The sequence below is a fragment of the Mandrillus leucophaeus genome, unplaced genomic scaffold (assembly GCF_000951045.1).
Source record: "Mandrillus leucophaeus isolate KB7577 unplaced genomic scaffold, Mleu.le_1.0 Scaffold772, whole genome shotgun sequence".
Taxonomy (NCBI): Eukaryota; Metazoa; Chordata; class Mammalia; order Primates; family Cercopithecidae; genus Mandrillus; species Mandrillus leucophaeus.
In genome coordinates, this window is record NW_012108386.1 from 338,933 (window position 1) to 358,338 (window position 19,406).

The following is a 19,406-nucleotide window of genomic DNA, read 5'->3' on the forward strand; positions in this document are numbered from 1 at the left end:
GGGCTGCATCCTGGTTCCCTTCCCTCTCTCGTCCTCCTCATTTCCCTGGTAACCTCATCAGGTCTCCTGCCTTTAAATAATATCGATAAGCAAACAACTCCAAAGTGACACCTTCATCACAGACTTCCCTCCAAACTCCAGACTCGCCCGCCTCTAATAAACCACCTCCAACTCAATGTGCCTACAACCGGGTTCCATCTCAGCCCGTCCCTCCCAGCCCAGCCTCCAGCGCCTCAGCCTCTGGTGCCCTGCCAGATGTCTGGCCACTGTGCCCAAGCCACAGCTGACAACTCTCTTACTCTGGCCCTGACTGCCAGGAAGTCCTGCTGGCTCCAGCTCAAGATCCTTCTAGATTCCGACTCCGCTCACCACCCACACCTGCGGAGCCAAGGCCGTTTCCCTCCTGGACCCCCTGCCTGGGTCCCTGCTCCTGCCCGTGTTCCTACGGTGATCCCTTTACTACATGGGCCAGATAATGCCTTCCTTTGCTCACAGGCCTCCAGAGCTTTCTGTTTCACCCATGGTCAGAGCCCAACTCCTAAGAATGGCATTCAAGGCCTCTGTGCCTTCTCCAAGGCCTGCGATTCTGCAGCGAGTGAGAAGTACTTCCCTGGGGCCTCTGCCTGGCCTGCTCCGTGTGAGGCTCCCTGTCCACACTTATTCACCTGCCAGCCTCTTCACTTTCTCTGAGTGTTGACTTCAGGGTCACAGTTACCGTTCTGTTTGAAAGAGCCTTCTGTGTACCTCCCACCATCAGTCTCTCTGATCCTGCTTACTTTATGTTTCTTCCGTATCGTTTATTACCTTATAACATATAAGAAAATGTGCACACTTCTGTGTACTGTCTGTCTCCCACTGCTAGACTGCAGACCCATTCAGGTGAGGGCCTTCGCCTGTTTTCTTCACTGATGGATTCCAAGTGCCCCCATAGTGTCTGGTGCTGAGTAAACACTTACTCAGTTGGATACATTAACTAGTTGGATAAATTAACATCCTCAGAGAGATAAGACACCAAAACCAAGAAATACAAATAAGGGCCAGGTACGGTGGTTCACACCTGTAATCCCAGCACTTTGGGAGGCCGAGGTGGGCGGATCACCTGAGTTCAAGATCAGCCTGGCCAACATGGTGAAACCCTGTCTCTACTAAAAATACAAAAAATTAGCCAGGTGAGGCTGGGGGCACCTGTAATCCCAGCTACTTGGGCGGCTGAGGCATAAGAATCACTTGAACCTGGGAGGCAGAGGCTACAGTGAGCTGAGATCACGCCATTCCACTGCATTCCAGCCTGGGCAACAAGGTAGAAAGCCCATCTCAAAAAAAAAAAAAAAAAATACAAACAGGATACTATATAAAAGATACACTGAAATGAAAAATAAATTCCAGAAAAGAAAAAAGAAATGAAACATTCGATAGAAGGACTGGAAAATAAAGTTGAAATCTCTCAGAAAGTAAAGTAAAAAGACCAAGGGGTGTAAAACAGAAGAAAGAAAATCAGGAATTATATTAAGAGGTTTAACATCCAAATAACAGATGTTCAAGTAAAAGAGACAAGGACAGAAGGTGGGGGCATTAAAGAAATAACTCAAGAAAATTTCCTAGAATTGAAAGACATGAATTTACAGATTGGAAGGGCCCATTAAGAACCAGGACTAGGCCTATTATCAGATGAAGAAAATCCTACAACCTGCAAAGCAAGATCAAATACAAAGAAACAAGAATCCCAATGGCTATGAAATCCCCACAGGCAGCAATGGGAGGTTTAGGACAGCAGAGCAACGCGTTGAGATATCAGTAGGAAAGTGATAACCCGTCAAGAATCCTATAAGCAGTCAGACCATGACTCCAGTGTCAGAGCAGGTAAAAGACGTCTTTCTGGCACACAAGGACTCAAGATAAGTTCCTCAGCTGCCGTGAGGGAGCAGGCACTGCAGATGCTCGTGGCCCTCCTTACAGCTACCAGGTGGCCTCCGTGAGGGCTCCTCGGGAGCCAGGCCGCCTCTGGCTTGTCAAATGGGTGTGTGTAGGTCACCCTCTCTTGTCCTGGGGATCACACCTAGTTTCCAGCAGCCAAGCACAGTGTTTGGTAACTTCCTTGCCACCTTCATTAGGAATGGTCTGAAAGCCTGGCCTTGTCAGTTCTTGGAACTTTAGGAATGCTTATACACTTACAGGTGAATGTGAGATTATGCCGCTCGGGACACATTTTTTTCTCCTATGGGCAATACCCTAAGAGTGGGGTAAGATCCTTATCAACATGTGAGCAGCAGCGCATCTGCTAGATGATCCTATGAAAGACACAAGTTTCTCTTGTGCAGTAATGAGGAGGGTGGAGAGGGCCACAGAACCAGGGAAAGCTCCCTGGGGCGCCCAAGAAAACACCAGAGCAGCTGAGACCCTGGTCTCTCTGAATTCCTGGATTTTGAATAAGCCTGAAAGTGTGGCTTCGGACATCTTTGCTCCTGCAGCATCTTTTCCTCTTGAAGGACCCTGGGGCAGTTACCAGCGCACCTATGCATGCACACACGCACACGCAAACACATGCACACGCACACGCACACGCAAACACATGCACGCGCACACGCACACGCAAACACATGCACGCGCACACGCACACGCAAACACATGTACGCGCACACGCATGCACAACTGTCTGAAAGCCCGGGGCTGCCAGGCAGAGCACTGACACGGGGTTGTGATGAGGCATGAGACTTTGAAGCAGGACAGATCTGTGTTTCCCTCCACGACGCAGGCAGGCGAGCCTACTTCCTCACATGAAAGCCAGTCGCCAGCACCTTCACCTGCCCCATCAGAGCACTCGCGTGGGCTAGAGGCTTTTCCCATTTATCATTTTATTTAAATCCTCCCACCAACCAAGTAAGATAGATATTACCATTGTCCCGATTTTACAAAGAAACGGAGGCTCAAGAAATCACTTGCCCAAGTTCCCACAGGGAGCAGGTGAGCTCAGAGGTGAACACAAGCTCCCAGGCTCCAGAGTCTCTGCTCTTAACACACACCAGGCTTGGCTGTAAAATGTAAATATGTATTTATTACTTTCTTCGTAGACCATATACTCCTTGACAACAGGGACTACCACCTTCACCTTCATGCCCACCAGGTGTCACACTGCAAGGCCGAGCTGACCCCCACTTTCCTTTGGTCCGCCTCCTGCTGTTATCTGGAAGAGGCGTACAACATCCTTCACCCAGAAGCTAGCTGTCCTCACCTCACTGCAGAGGAACACTCCGGGGTTCTTCTGAGCGAGGCACCCTGAGTCTGAGCTCAGCTCGCGGCTCCTACCGTGCCGCAGAGGTTCCTCAGGCCTGATGTGACGCTGACTGAGGACAGGAGCCAGGGTGGTTTTTCATCGTTCCACTCGCAGCACTCAGCACGAGGCCTGGCACAGTGCTGCTGCTCCGTAAGCGTTTGCTGAGTGGAAGAAAATCGCGCCTCCCACCTCCAGACGAGAGGGAGCTGGGGACAGTGAGATTTGTGAAGCTGACTGATCTCAGGATAGCCCCAGGCATCTGAGTCCCTGCGCCTTGGCCTGCAGGGAGCTGCAGTCTGGGTAAAACAGGATCATACAGGAGCCCCGCCTCTGACAGGAGACAATGGATGGAATAGCCTTCCAGAAGCCCACCGGCCGGTTCACTCAGGGCTGCATGCTGTGCTGCGTGGACCACCACTTCCCATGCCCACAGCCGTGTACCGGGAAGCAGAGAAGAGGCTGACAGGCACCAGGGCCTTGGTCACAATGGACTTGACACTGATGTGGAAAAGTCAGGACCTGCTGGCAGCATCTTCCACTACAGGAGGGGTCTTCCTAAATGCGACGGCACCTCCTGATCCAATCCTGCGGCCATGTCCACCTCCCACAGCACCCCCGGCTCCATGCTTTGAAGCCCGGCTGGCCCACACACATTCTTTACCTCCCAACCTGACACTTCAACTTTTTCAGGTCACACACTGCTTTGAAGCGCTAATGAAAACTGGGAACTGTCTCTCCAGGTCAGTAATCATGTGCACACAGAATTCTGCGTGCAATGTAGTGGGCCTATGCCTCCTGAGGACCACCAACGGTCCCATCCACGTCACACATCCAGCCTCTCACCAAACTATGAGGCTCACGAAAGGTAGGGCCATAGAAGCCGCAGCACAGAGCCTGGGTGGGAGTGGAGATGGTTTGTAAAAATGTCTTAGGGAACCTGGACTTTAAACTTGGACTATTGTTTTTGTAAATTTAGCAAATGATGCAACAGATGTGAAAACTGCCTAGTAATACTAAGTTAAAAAGCAGTTTCAATTCCGACAAATGGCTGTAGGGTCCCTCCCCACCTAGAAGGCCGCGGGGGAGGAGACATGACAGGGCCGGAGGAAGCAGCCCTACATGGTCCGCCCTGCTTTTCTGTTCACTAGCCATGTGCTCATCGGCACGTGGCAGAGCCCTCCGGGGTTTCCGTGGCTTTCCTCCTGCATCAAGCACCCAGGGAAGAGGGAGTGGCCACCATGAGCAGCACCTGGGTCTGACCCGACTGTCCCACGCATGGGCTGTGAGACGCTGGGCAAGTCCGGCACTGTCTCGACTGTGAGAAAGTGGTATTTACAACAGTCCCCCTTCCCAGAGCTGCTGTGAAAACAAAGGGCCCATCACAAGGAGGGAGCTTGATAGATGCGGCTCTTCTCACCCAGGGTTCCAAAGGTCTTGTTGGAATCAAAAAGAATGCACGTATAGACACCTGCAACTAGGGCCGGGCACAGTTGCTGACGCCTGTAATCCCAGCACTTTGGGAGGCTGAGGCGGGTGGATCTCCTGAGGTCAGGAGTTTGAGGCCAGCCTGGCCGATATAGTGAAACCCCATCTCTACTAAAAATACAAAATTAGCCAGGCATGGTGGCTTGCGCCTGTAATCCCAGCTACTCGGGAAGCTGAGGCAGGAGAATAGCTTGAACCTGGGAGGTGGAGGTTGCCATTGCACTCCAGCCTGGGCAACAAGAGCGAAACTCAGTCTCGAAAAAGAAAGAAAGAAAGAAAGAGAGACCTGCAACTAGAACATCGTAACACAAGCAACTGCCTTTTTTGTTTTGTTTTTGTTTTTTTGAGATGGAGTCTCATTCTGTCTCCAGACTGGAGTGCAGTAGTGTGATCTCAGCTCAGTGCAACCTCCAACCTCCACCTCCTGGGTTCATGTGATTCTCCTGCCTCAGCCTCTCCAGTAGCTGAGACTACAGTGGCTGCCACCACGCCCAGCTAATTTTTATATTTTTAGTAGAGACGGGTTTCACCATGTTGGCCAGGATGGTCTCGATCTCTTGACCTCGTGATCTGCCCACCTCGGCCTCCCAAAGTGCTGAGATGACAGACGTGAGCAATCAGGCCCAGCCACAAGTGTCACATTTTTAAGTGAAGAATCCAACCTTCGGAACAGTTGCCACTGCTCCTAACCAATGTCACTCTCAAACACGGAGAAATGAAAATGAATGATGATTCCATAGGTCAACACCACAGAACTGGCTTTTACTAACAAAACCAAAGAACCTCAAACACTTTTTGTGGACATCAAATTCCTTCCTTCATATTTTAAAATGACATTATGCATGTACATATTTTTAAAATTTAGACACATTTTAGAGAACACAATTGTGAACACAAATCCAAGAAGTGAATGAGATGTACTAAAGTCTGATTCAAACACTTCCCTTCAACTGACTTCTGTCAATCCTCTGTCCTGTGAAGTAAGTCCCGTTTCTCCTTTGCCTGCAGGGACTGAGCTGGAATTACTGTCACACAGCAGCACATGTGACAGACATGAGGCAGGGGTTAATGCAGAGTCACAGAACAGCACCTCTGTTGACATCTAGTGGGTAAGTAGGAAGGTGTCAACCCAGGTGGCTTTTTTAAAAAACCTGGAAATAAAATCTCCTCCTTTATTCCACAGATTTTTAAAAATCTTTCCCTCAGTGTGTTAGAAAGACTAATAGTATTTTTCAAACATGTGTGTGGATGGACTCACCTGGGGAGACACCTGGATCCTAGGCCACCTTTGTGGCTGCTCTGCAGACGCCTGGCTGCACCAGCTGCCTCCTCCTCTGAGAGGGGCCGCCCTGGAGAGCACCGTGCTGGCTGTGTTGCCTACTTGCTTTCCTTGGGAAACGGGGAGGCAGGACTTCTACCGAGTGCTGTGATGTGTTATGTTTTGATGAGGTGGGTGGGGAGGATGGGAACAATGTTATTTGGATGTGATTGGACATCGTGTGAGGTCTTCTGCAAAGCAGCTGCCCTCAGCTCGTGGATGACAGCATCCTGCCTGCAGGTTGGGCTGCTGGACTGCCTGCAAAGCCCATCAGCGGGTCCAGGAGGTCAGGTAACATAGGATCAGGATGAGTTCTATTCACAGAAGTCGTCAATCTAACAGGAAAGAAAATAATCATGACTCAGGAGCAAGGGTGTCTGCAGCAAAGAGACTCTCCAGGCATCGTTTAGAAGCTGGATGTCACACATTTAGGGTGCCAGCTCCACACATAATCACACAAGTAAAAAGGAGGCTTTTCTCCTAAGCTGACATTCTTTTTTCTCCTTTCTGAGAGGTGTGGACGCTGGGGCTGGGACATGCTCAGGCTGCCCCCTGCAGACGAGGACTGGGCTGTTAAGAGAGTCCACTTGTCTTTCATGACACAAACCTTAGCTCACAAGATGAGAAGTCCTTAGTCCCAGACCACCTGTTCCAGGATGACAGAAACCCTTCTAAAAACTGAAATCTATGTGACAGAATGAATGAAGGTAGGCTAACCCAAATTACTGCTCACATTTTTTTAACTAAAAGTCACACAAATACCATAATGATGTTGGTTAGAACATTATGTTTCTCATATCTATAAATGAGGGCTAGTACTTATCACCCAAAAGTAGACAAAAAATATGAAATGCATTCATTCCAAATTCAGACTTAGATAACTTTCCAAAAGGTTGAAATAAGTTTAATTGCAGGGACATGAGTCCAGCTGAGTGACTTTCTGTTCATCTGTAATAACCCATCTGGAACTGTATTTACTCTTCTTAGAACAGTAACTTATAACGCTGATAAACTGAGGTGGAGCCTGTTTTAGTAACATACACCTGGGTAAATGTTCTGGAACTGCCAGTGCTTAGTCACTGCTGCCTACAGTGTGGCCACCAAAGGCTTCTTGGGAAAGCTCCCTTTGGGTCCAGAAGTCTCACCCTCAAAGCTCCAGCTGCCCTGGACCCTACACAAAGCACCGAAAGCCTCTGCTGGGAATGGGGCCCTGACAGAGCCGCAAAGCACCCTGAGGCTTCTTTGAAACACGAAGGTGAGTGCAAAATCCAAACAGGAAGCATTCAGCTGTGCCCTCCCAAACCACCCCAGCACGCCCCTGCGGAACTGCTGCTCCTGTCCGTCCTTGGAGTGGTGGTTCCCTCATACTCATCTGGAAGGTGCCACAGGAAAGGCTGACAATGTATTATCACTAGGATAGACCCTAGATAATCTTTCTGATATACCAGATAGACATCACCTGTTCCCTTGTTTGTCAATATGGAAGAAACCCCACTTTATACATTTTATACAGAAAAGTGGACACTGCCATACATTCATGCGTGGTCAGCTCTGAGCCCCCAGGAATAGAAGGGCCTTCCATTTAAAACAACTTACACCTGGATACAACAAACACCAAGAAACATGCAAACACTACAGAGAATCTGTATGTGAAGAAGTCATATTTTATACTGATGAGGGTGCCGTTAATGTTGATGGATGGCTTCGATCACTCATGCTCTAACAGAGGGGCCTGTGACAGGGTCTGCTTCTCTTTCAGGATTCCCAGTTGTTTCTGTGTCAGGTACTAAGCAATCTGGTGGCTTTTGTTCCAAACAGGTATTTTAGTTGTCTTTTTGCACCTTTTAATCCCTCTTCGAAGAGTCAAGTTCAAATGCTGGAAACCGTGATGTCTCTGGTCCCAGGACATCGGAGAGAAAGTGAATAGCGCCAGCCATGCCTGCAACGTAAAATGAGGAGCCTCTTACGAATGGCACAAGGGTAGTGTCTAAGACAGTGACTTTTAATCATTTCCCTTACCAGGGGCTGCAAGCATGTGGGAAAGGTGCTGAGGACTCTAAAGATGACTTCATTAAAAAACAAAGATATCCTTATATTTAGCACCCAGCAGGTAATATAATAATACCAGCTTTCCTCACGGTCTTATATTTTAAAAATTGGTTACTGGGCTTTAATCTTATATCTTGAAACTTTAAGGTGACATCATAGAATCGCTATGGAACTTATGGATGCTGCTAATTACGATACTCCTACACATGGAGCTTCCCCTCAAGAACCTGTATATGCTCAAAGTTGCTTTTACATCTTCTTGATATTTGGTCAAAATCCCCACCCCAAATCACTGCAGTAATTAAGCAGCGGGTTTTCAACTAGACTCACAGCAGCATAGGAAGGGTATGGGATGGGGAAGGCGCTAGTAGCCCACCAAGGCCTCCAGGTCTCCTATCCCCACTCAAATCAGAACAATTCCTCCCTTATAGGGTTTTTGTTTAGTTTTTCTTTTGATATAAAATTCACGTACAATGAAACACACAAATCCAAAGTGTACTTCTCTGAGGGTTTGTCAAAAGCATATACACCTGTGCAAAAGAAACGCGATTAAGACCTGGAATATTTCCATCACCCCACAAGTTCCAAGTGCCCCTCTCCAGTCCCTCCAGCCCCTGTGGTCCCCCCAGGGGTAATCGGCAGCCTGGTCTTGGTCCACCAGGGATTACTTCTGCCTGCTTTGGCACTCTTAGGAGCACGGCCACAGTGTACAACCCTTGCATCTGGTTCCTTTGTCAGGGTTCCTGCAGTTCATTCATGTTCTGTGCGTGTCCATAGTTGGCCCCGTCATACTGCTGAACAGTACACTGCAGACCGTTTCCCCATTTTGCCTACTGAAGGTCATCTGGGGTGTTCCCAGCCTTCTCTGTAAGTTTGTTTAAAGAAAGGGTTCCAGAAACTTATTTAAAAAATCAGAAAACCACTGACCTAGGAGTGCCCATGAGAAGTAAACAGGGACCCATAACGAGCATAGCAGGCCCCACAGCAGGCCCTGCGGGGACGAGCCTGGCTTTCCTGCTCAGGTGTGTGGGCAGCAGATCCACTGGGCGGCGCGCTCCAGCAGGCGTGAGCTCCTCCAGAAGAGGTGCCAGGTGCCAGGGAGCCCTCCCAGTGGCTCTTCCAGCCAGCCAGTTTGCCACAATGGCCTGCGTTGCTAGGCACATGGACTAATGATCCCTCTATCCCGACGGGAATTTGGTGAGAGTCCCCCACAGTTCTGTCTGCCAGGCACTGGCGAGGCACAGGGGAAGGAGGTGACCTATGAATTTCCCGCCTTTAGGGTCCAAAGCTTTCGACCCACTGGGGCTCTGGAGGTGCTATTATCAACTAGATAAACTCCATTTAGAGTGCCGGCATTAACTCTGTTATACCTGATGCAAATGCATTGCACTTTTATGACATCGAGGACTAAAACTTTTATTCTAATAAATACTTTTTCCTTATGAGTTCTTTGAATATTAAAAAGATCATCTTCTGCAAAAGATGTGACACATGCTCTATTTTCTGCTCATATTTCTAAAAAGTGATTTAAAAATATTACTAGTATAAAAACTAAAACAGGACATACCACTACAGATGATGTAGACAGAGGATGATAAGGGGATACTACCAATAGCGTACACTTATGAATTTCACCACATGTACACAATTAACCGATTTCCCCAAAATTACAAACTATGACAGCTCACCCAATATGAAATAGATAACTTGAACAGCCCTATAACTATTTTAAAAATTGAATTTCTTTTAAAAGTCTAGAAAAATAAATCTCCAGACCTAGAAGTTTGTACTAGAGAATTCTACTAAACATTTAAGTTACATTAATACCAATTCTTCCACCAATTAACACACAGTCTGTCCCAGAAAACAGAAGAGAAGAAGATGCTTCTCAACACAGTTTGTTAGGTCAGTATGACCCTGATACCAACACCAGATAAAGACAGCACAAAACAGGAAAACTGTAGGCCAGTACCCTTCATGAATAGAGATGCAAAAACCTTTACCAAAATATTAGCAAACAGAAAGCACACCCACACCCACATATAAATCTAATGAATATCCAGGCCTGTTTGTGGGGCTTCTCTGGTTGTGCTCCAGTCTTCCCTCCCCTGTGCCCTCGGTGGACTTGGAATCCTTGCTGCTTTCACTGACTGCCTATCAGTGCTCTTCTTTTCAGAACTTTCTTCAATATTCACTTTTGCTATTTTTCTAATTACCAATATTTCTAATTGCCAATATTAATTATTCATACTTCTTCATATAATATTAAATATATATTAAGTAATTAGTAAAGCTTCCCATGAATACACCAATATTAAGTACGCAACATTACAGATGAAATACAGAGGAGTAAACTATTTCTTCCATTGCTAACAGCAAGCCGCCTATGTTCTGTCTGCAGAGACACCTCACAAAAAACCTAACAGCACTTGGAAGACATTCATAGGAGCAAAAAAAATAGGTAAGGTGAGGAGATTCAACATAATTTTCAGCAATAAGCTAATTTGCTGACTTATTTTACAGTTTGGAAGTATTACTTGAGCCAGGTCAAATGTGAACAGTGCCAGTCCACAGGGGCAAGAGAACCAATTTCACCCAAACATTTAAACCATAGCATTTTTCTCACTCTTACCTTCAAAGAGTGAATAGGGTCTGTCAGGAATGCGGCACCCGTGTGCTCCGTAATCTAGACACCACTCTGCAAACTGGAAAGAAAGGGATTTCTTTTTAAGACTGGAGTTTCTACTTGGTGAAAAGGTAATAAATGAGAATGCAATGTCTTCACAGGAATTAGGGAAGTGGACCCCCAGCTGTAGGGCATTCAGTGTGGGCTCCACGGGCTCCTGCGCCCCCTCTTCCAGGGGCAAGGCCTAGCAAGTCTTGTCACCTCTGCTTGTGGCTGCCTCAGCTGCAGAGTGGGGTCTGCCTTACGGCTGCTGGGAAGTCCGAGGTGAAAACTGAACAGCTCAATGACACTCTGTTCTCCCTGGCACCTTCCTCCTGCTACTTCAGCTGACGATTCTAGAAGCAACTCGAAACGCCTGCTCTATCCTGAACAAAAAACCCTGGCTCTAAAACGGCCCTCAGCAGCAGCTGCCAGCTCCCCCGGCCCCAGCTGGGAAACAGCTTCAGCCCTGCCCAGGGCGCCGCCTCTCACCGCACCCCCTCCACAGCTGCTGCTTGGCAGCCTCTCCACCTTCACAGCCCCTGGCTCTCAGCCCTTCCTGTGCTCTCCTCTGAGCTCCTTGACCCTTTTTTCTTAGACCTCTTCAATGGGTATTTCCATATCGTTTTAATAAACTTCCCTTTTGTGCCTAAGCTAACATAATTTGAAGAGTCATTTGTACACTAAGAATCATAAGTAATAAACATGAGGAGTATCAAGTTCAGCACACGTAAAAAGAAACTCGCTCTGCTTTTACCCTCCCAATCTGCTCACTCGTAGCTTGTCTGATGGCCCATCTACCCAGTTTTCCGAGTCAGACAACAGAAAGACATTCAGATATTTCCATCTTCTCCACATTTAAAAACACGCATTAAATTCTGTGGGCTTTACATCATACGTGTTTCTAAATGTCTCATTTTTTATCCCAACCTATGCTTTGGTTTATAACTCAACATTTCTTGCATTAATTACTAAACCGCTATTTAGGGAAACCCAAGTTCGCCTCATTCTTCCTACTGGGACTACAGCGATCTTTCTAAAAGAGGAGTCTGAACATGGATTCCAAACCCTTCCATGAGCCCCCATCTTCCAAATCGGTATCCAATGCTAGCTGATTACTAAAATTACTGGGGGAGCTTGAAAAATATTAGTGCTGGGGGTTCCTCATTTAACTGGTCTACAGTGAGGTCCAGTCATTATTTGAAAGCTTCCCAGTGGTACAAGGTTGAGAACTACTGGCTACAGGGAAGGACTAACTTTCTCCGGCCTCCACCCACCTGTCTGACTTCACCTTTCCTTCCTCACACCTTTCCTCACACATTTCCTTCCCTTTGCACCCCAAAGGCTGAAGTGCTTATGGAGTCAGGAACACACTGAGCTGGTTCCTGCTCTGCAGCTCTGCTCAGGCTATTCTCCTTATCAGAACTGCATTCCACCTCTGCAGGCCACCCCTGCCTGGCCCACCTGAAAAACCCCTCATCTTTAAAAAACCAGCGGCATCTCAACCCTCCTGCATTGCCCATATTTGCATAATCATCTACCATCATCACATCATCAAGGCTGGCCCAGGCCTGCGGAATCTGGCTGCTCCCCGCTTGCTGGCTCCTGTTCTGCCCCATCCCCCGTGCTCCAGCCATAGTGTCTGGGCGCTCACACCTCCGGGACTTCGGAACAGCAGTTTCTTCTGCTGACCTGCCATGCCAAATTGGGCCCTGCCCTCTTTGCTTCCACAGCCTCCTGCATGCTTCCATCAGTGGGGGAGCCACAGATGTGCGTGCATTTTCCGGCGCACCAACGAGGTGGGGCCCATTCCATTTGGGTTGAGAAAAGGCTTCATAAAGTAACAGATATTCAAAAAGTATAAAGAACACATCAGCCGCAATGCCTCCACCTAACAAGGGTCACTGTACACACTTTAGTGTATTTTCTTCCAATCTTTTTTCTGTGTGCACACAACTACATTCTGTGAAATGTGTACATAATAAGAATACTAGCAAACATTTACTGAGTCTTGCTCTGTGCCATTCATCTTCACATGTCCAGTGCATGTTTACTGAGTTTCTACTAGGAGATATACACTGCTCCAAGTACTAGTGTAGAATAGTGACCCAGACAAACAAGATCAAGAAGCTTATGTTCTACCAGCCTACATACTCAAGAAACACGCAAAAATATACAATGAGCAACTGAGTGATCATCCACTTGGGGGTCTCAAAGGTCCTTCTTAGAATGTCACAGTTCAGATCAGCATGGCAAGGAGCCACCATCCACATGCTGAAGGAAGAGTGCTCCTGAAGGGAAGAGTTAACGACAGGTCCAGCGGAAACAAGAGTGACACACTCCGTTCTTAGGGTGGCATGGCTGTATTACGGCAGGCTAGAGGGCAGGGTATGGTGAGGAGACTAGGCAGAGACACAGAGGGGGCCAAGGTGCGCAGGGCTCTGTCAACCTGGCGGAGGAGTGCAGGCTCCACCTACAGTCGATGGGAAGCCGCTGGAGGGTCTGGCAGGATGATTACAGACGATCTGCACATTAGCTCAGTTCTGCTTGCAACATCCTTAGGAGGTGGGTAGTATTTTTTTTCTATCTGTACAAATGAGGAAACTGAGGCTTGAAGAAGAGACACATTCAAACTCATAAAGCCAATAAATGGCACAGGTGGTAATTCTCATCAGGCAGTGACTCCAGGACACATATTCTTCAGAAGCCATTGACATTTGTGCTCCCCATTCTATAGACAGGGACACTGTGGCCCAGAGAAGCCGCAGACAAAGCTGTGTCAGAAGAAAAAAAGGAAGCTACAGAGTTGGGAGAAACAGATTAAAAGAAGGAACAAGAGTTGTACTTCTGGACTCTGTGCACACTCAGAAGCAGTTCCAACAGAGCCACCCTCACCTTGCAAGCTCGGTAGAGGTACTTCTTATCCTGCGTGAGACGGTAAAGGGACAGGAAGGAGTAGCCGTTGCCAGCAGTCCCATGGCAGATCCCGTAGCCCTTCCGCAGCAAACCTCGCTGCCAAATCACATCGCTACACTCCATGGCCTCTTTCAAGTACTTCTCCTCCTTAAAGACCTTGGCAAATTAAAAACAAAGCAGTGTTAAAAAGACTGTTTCAATGACGAGCTGGCAAAATACTTTCCCTTTCTGGTTAGGACATGGCATGATATTAGGAAAACTGAAATGGTACTGGGGGTGAAAAACAGACAAACAAACAAACAAACAAACAAAAAACAGCAGCAACACCGTACATAGAATCTCGCAATCTCAATTCATTAGCCCAGTGGTCTCCAACCTTTCTGGCACCAGAAACTGGTTTTGTGGAACCATTTTTCCACGGCCAGGAAGTGGAGTTGGGGATGGTTTTGGGATGAAACTGTTCCACCTCAGATCATCAGGCATTAGTTAGATTCTCATAAGGAGCACGCAACCTAGATCCCTCGCATAAGCAGTTCACGATACGGTTCGCCCTCCTACGAGAATCTAACGTGGCCGCTGATCTGACAGGTGGCAGAGCTCAGACAGTAATGTGAGTGACAGGCAGCGACTACAAACACAGCTGAAGCTTCGCTTGCTCGCTGCCGCTCACCTCCTGCCGTGCAGCCCGGTCCCTAACAGGCCACAGACCAGTACCAATTCACAGCCTGGGGGCTGGGCTGGGGACCCCCGCATCAGCCTATTCCCCTTGTCCTCCTTCTGTTTTACAGTTTTACTAAAATAATTCTAAAATTTAGTCTTTAAAATTAAAATTAAAGCTGCCATATCTTTTTGGTAAGATGTTTTTCTTGTTTCTTGGCACGTACATCCCATAGCTCTAAAATTTCTGCTCTTGTAGAAGGCAATCGAGAGTGAGGCCCTGTTAGCAGGGCAAGAATGTCCAACACACTGGTCAGTACACCTCAACAGGACCTGAAGACCCTGCCCCACCAGGCTGGCAAGATCCATCTTCACCCATCCCAAGGAAGCTGGCACACAGCTTTCTGGGGTCCAGGAGCAAGCATCACCTCCCTGAGTTTTTTATATGGTCAGCTGCAGAGACAGGCAGGCTCAGTGAAGGCAAGAGACGGCAAGAAGCAGCTGTGGGTTTTCACCTCCTGAGATTCCCTTGTACATTTTCTTCTTTCTCCTCACATGCCATATACTGTTTTCCTGATCCTTTCCTCAGAGTCTGTTCTTAGTTATGTCTACCTGCTAACTCATCCCATTCCAGTGCAAATGGGTTTTGGACAATGGATCAGAGGCACAAAGGTCATCACTACTTGGGTGGCAGGTCAGGTCCCTCTACTTGTGACTGATTAGCTGGGCACTCAGTCGAGAACGGCTCTGAGGTCGCAGGAAAAAGGCGGAGGTGGGGGGACTGGGCACGAACTGCGACCAGTGTCTACAGAGGGCAGAGCGGGAAACAGAGGCACAGCAAATCACCAGGGAGATTAAATGTTCCCAAAGTTAGGCTGTTAGGGAATCAGAAGCAGGACCCCCTCTATCAGTCACAAAGGCAGCTAAGATGTGGGCTCTGGGGTCAGACAGCCTGACCTGAGTCCCTACTGTCACCCTTTAACTGTGTGACCTTGGCTAAGTCACTGAAAAGTCTATGTCTTAGTTTTCTCAACTATAAAAGGATGACCGTCCTTCACCTCAGTGGCTTGCTATGAAGATTAAGATGTGATCACATCCTTGGAGCTTCTGGAACAGTGCCTGGCACATGGGAAGTGCTAGCTATTTCTTGGCTATGATTAACCATTACTCTTTCTATGGTATCGTGCCAGCACACATACTTCATCCTGTCACTTGCATCTTAAGCCTCTGCAAATGAACTGTAAAGGAAAACATGTTTTCCCATCCTAAGGAAATATTTGGTCAAAGCTAATGGGCGAGAAGATATTGTTTGAGAGGTTGTGTCCTGAAATCACACAGAGTGAGGACAGCCCTAAATTAGTGAGCCAGAGCTGCCCCTGCTGGTGGGAGCCCGGGTGACTGAGGGTCCACATGGAAACCGAACAGGGTTCCTTCATGCCGTCCCTGTGCCTGCGAGGCTGAGGCTGCTAGAGCCATGCCCACAATGCAGCCTGCACTGCTGCTTCTCAGCACCAGCAGCCTACCATGTCTGCTCCTGCCACCACATACACTCATGCTCTAAGCAAACAGCTACTTCTAACAGCGAGACATCTGAGAATTCAGAACTACAGAAAAGAGCTCCTGGACTAAATCACAGATTCATCTTCTCCACATTGTATTACAGCAATCATACATGGGCTACAAAATCCATGTACTTATCCACATTACCTCCCCCAAATGGTAAGTTTCCCTGGGCAGTACAGGACAGAAAGTGCAGAAAGACAGCACAATGCGAAGGAAAACCCGAGGGCTCTGGAGTCAGTCAGACACAGGGCTGGAGTCCCTGTTCCACCACGGCAGGCTGTGACTTCAGGTCAGCTGCTGCACCCGACCTGGGCCTGTGCGCCCATGCTACAAAACGGATGGATCCCAAGGTGACTCAAACGTCAGAAATAGAGACAAGGGTTTTAGGCAGTTATTAGAAATATCTTCAAAGATGAAAAGGGGACTATAATCATCATCAGTGAACCCTCAGAAGAGAAAGGCAGAATAAGACAGAAACAAAGGGATATTCTGGACCTAGAAAAACATCAATAGCTAAAATTACAAAACTCGCTGGGTGGGTTTACGAGCAGGCTGGACATAATAGAAGAAATCATTAGTGAATACAAAACTAGGGAAATAGCAATCATCTAATCCTAATTACAGAGAAGAACAAGAAATCTAGAAAACAAAAGCCTCAGGAACCTGCAGGAAAAGAGGAGCCAGTCACCCAGTGTACTAAAAGATACACGTTTACAAGTTCAAGTTCAAAGGATCTTAAGCACGATAAATACAAATACATCTAGGCGCGTGACAGTTAAACTATTAAAAACCAAAAATTAAGAGGAAACCGTGAAAGCCTCTAGAGAAAAAGCACACGTTCCATACAAGAGAACAGTGCAGAGAATGACTTGGAAACAACAGAGGTGGACGATGACGGAACAATGCCTTTTTAAAGCACCGAAAAGAAAAAAAGTCAACCTAGAATTCCCCATCCAGCAAAAATGTATTTAAGAATAAAGGTGAAATAAAAACAAATTTAAGACAAATGAAAATCAATTTGTTGTCACCAAACCTATGCTAAGTAAAATTCTACAGGATGAAAGAAATAATACCGGATAGAAACCAGGATCTTCAGGAAGAAACAAAGACCACTAAAAATGGGCACTACATAAATAAATAACAAAACTATCTTTTTTGCTTGTATCAATTAAGATAAAATATGCAGGGCTATTTAAAGCAAAATTTCTGGCCAGCCATGTAGTTCACACCTGTAATCCCAGCACTTTAGGAGGCTGAAATAGAAGGATCACTTGAGCCCAGGAGTTCGAGACTAGCCTGGGCAACACAGTGAGGACCCTGTCGCTTCAAAAAGAATTTTTTAAATTAAAAATAAAGCAAAAATTCTAACATTATATCAGTGGTTTACAACATTCGTAGATTTTATAAATATGGCAGATAGAGTGCAAAGCTCTGGAGTAAGCAGAACCACCTGCCTATGAGTTTCTTACAGTTTATGTGAAGTGGCTCAGTGTTAACTCTAAGGAGATTATGAAAAGCTAAGGATATATATTGCAACCCCTGTAGCACTAGTAAAAAAAAATATGCAAATAGATACAGTTAAAGAGTTAACAGAGGCCCAGGCACGGTGGCGCTCACACCTGTAATCTCAGCACTTAGGAAGGCCGAGGCGGGCGGATTACCTGAGGTCAGGAGTTTGAGACCAGCCTGGCCAACACGGTAAAATCCCGTCCCTACCAAAAATACAAAAATTAGCCAGCTGGGCATGTTGGCACGTGCCTGTAGTCCCAGCTACTCAGGAGGCTGAGGCAGGAGAATCGCTTGAACCTGGGAGGCGGAGGTTGTGGTGAGCTGAGATCTCACCACTGCACTCCAGCCTGGGTGACAAAGCAAGACTCCATCTCAAAAAAAAAAAAAAAAAAAATGAGTCAACAGAAAAATTAAAACAGAATCCTAAAAAATTTCCAACTAATCTCTCTACCTCCCTAAAAAAAAAAAAAGAAAAAAGAAAAAAAGAAAAAAGCAGGAAAGAAAAAACAGAGGGAGGAAAAACACAAAATGTAATTTAAAAAAATTTTAAATGGCAGAGCTGAATCCAACCGCATCAATAATTATATTAAATATATATGAACTAATTCCAGTTAAAACACTGAGGTTATTAGACTAGCTATAACATAAGTCCCATACAGGCTGAAAGCAAAAAGATGTGTCATGCAAACAGTAATTATAAAATGCTGGAGCAGCTGCATTAATATCAGACAAAGTAGATTTCAAGACAAAGAATATTACCAGAGATAAAAGGAACACTCCACGATGATAAAAGAGTCAATTCATTAGGAAAACATAACCATCATAAACATGTATTAGGACAGAGCCTCAAAATGCATGAAGCAAACAGTAAAAAAAATTAAAGAGAAGAAAATAAACAGCTGGGAGACTGTAAAACTCCTCCTCCCATGACTAAGTAAACAAACAGCTGAAACAAATATGTAAGACAAATCCGTGAGGGTCAGCACACTGCAAGCCCACACAGTCTGATCTGTAAATGAAGTTCCCTGGAGTGTGGTCATGATGGTTCATTCACACACTGGCTGTGGCTGCTTTTGTGTTACAATGATAGAACTGAGTGGTTGCAGAGATTGCATGGACCGCAAGCCTAAAATATTTACTGTCCGGGTCATTACAGGAAGTTCGCTGACCTCTGTAATTGAAGATCTGAACGATACATCCAACCATTGGCCTAACTGACATTTCTAGCACGCTATGCCTGATAACTAGAGAATACACATTCCATGCAAATGCACGTGGGACATTCATCAAGACAGACTAAATACTGAGCCATAAAATACATCTAAGTAAATTTTAAAACGTTAAATCGTACATAATATGTTTTGTAACAATGGAATTAAATCAGAAATCAATGAAAATATCTATACAATTCTCAAATATCTGAAAAATACACAACCCACTCCTAAATAACCCATGAATCAAAAGAGAAATCATAAGGGTAATTAGGGACTATCTAAAACTAAATGAAAATGAAAACAAGACATAAAATATTTGGGAATGGAGCTAAAATAGTGCTTAGAGGAAAATGTAAAGCTTTAAATGCTTGTATTAGAAAAAAAGAAAGGTACAGGGCTAAGATTCCACTTTAAAAAGTTAGAAAACGGCAAAGTAAATCTAAAGCCCATAGAAATAAATTTTATTTATTTTTATTTTTTATGTTTTTTAAGACAGGGTCTTACTCTGTCACCTAGGCTACAGTGCAGTGGCACCACCATGGCCAGATAATTTTGGATTTTTTGTAGAGATGAGGTCTATGTTGCCCAGGTTGGTCTTGAACTTGTGGCCTCAAGCTATCCTCCACCTTGGCCTCCAAAATTGCTGGAATTGAGGGGCGGAGCAAGATGGCTGAATAGGAACAGTTCCAGTCTCCAACTCCGGGCGTGAGCGACACAGAAGACAGGTGATTTCTGCATTTTCAACTGAGGTACTGGGTT

At 46.3% G+C, this 19,406-nt stretch overlaps 1 protein-coding gene across 2 annotated transcripts in view; it reads right to left on the bottom strand.

Annotated features, from left to right (window-relative positions):
- Positions 1 to 5,493: 5,493 nt before the first annotated feature.
- The window catches only part of LANCL2 (LanC lantibiotic synthetase component C-like 2 (bacterial)), a 46,044-nt gene continuing 32,131 nt past the window's right edge, over positions 5,494 to 19,406 (bottom strand). For both annotated transcript variants that reach the window (XM_011966770.1, XM_011966772.1), the window contains 3 exons: positions 13,684 to 13,860; positions 10,756 to 10,828; positions 5,494 to 8,013 (listed from right to left, as the gene is read on the bottom strand). In XM_011966770.1, the coding sequence (XP_011822160.1) occupies positions 7,919 to 8,013; positions 10,756 to 10,828; positions 13,684 to 13,860 (345 nt within the window). In that variant the 3' untranslated portion in view covers positions 5,494 to 7,918. The remainder of the gene's footprint in view (positions 8,014 to 10,755; positions 10,829 to 13,683; positions 13,861 to 19,406) is intronic.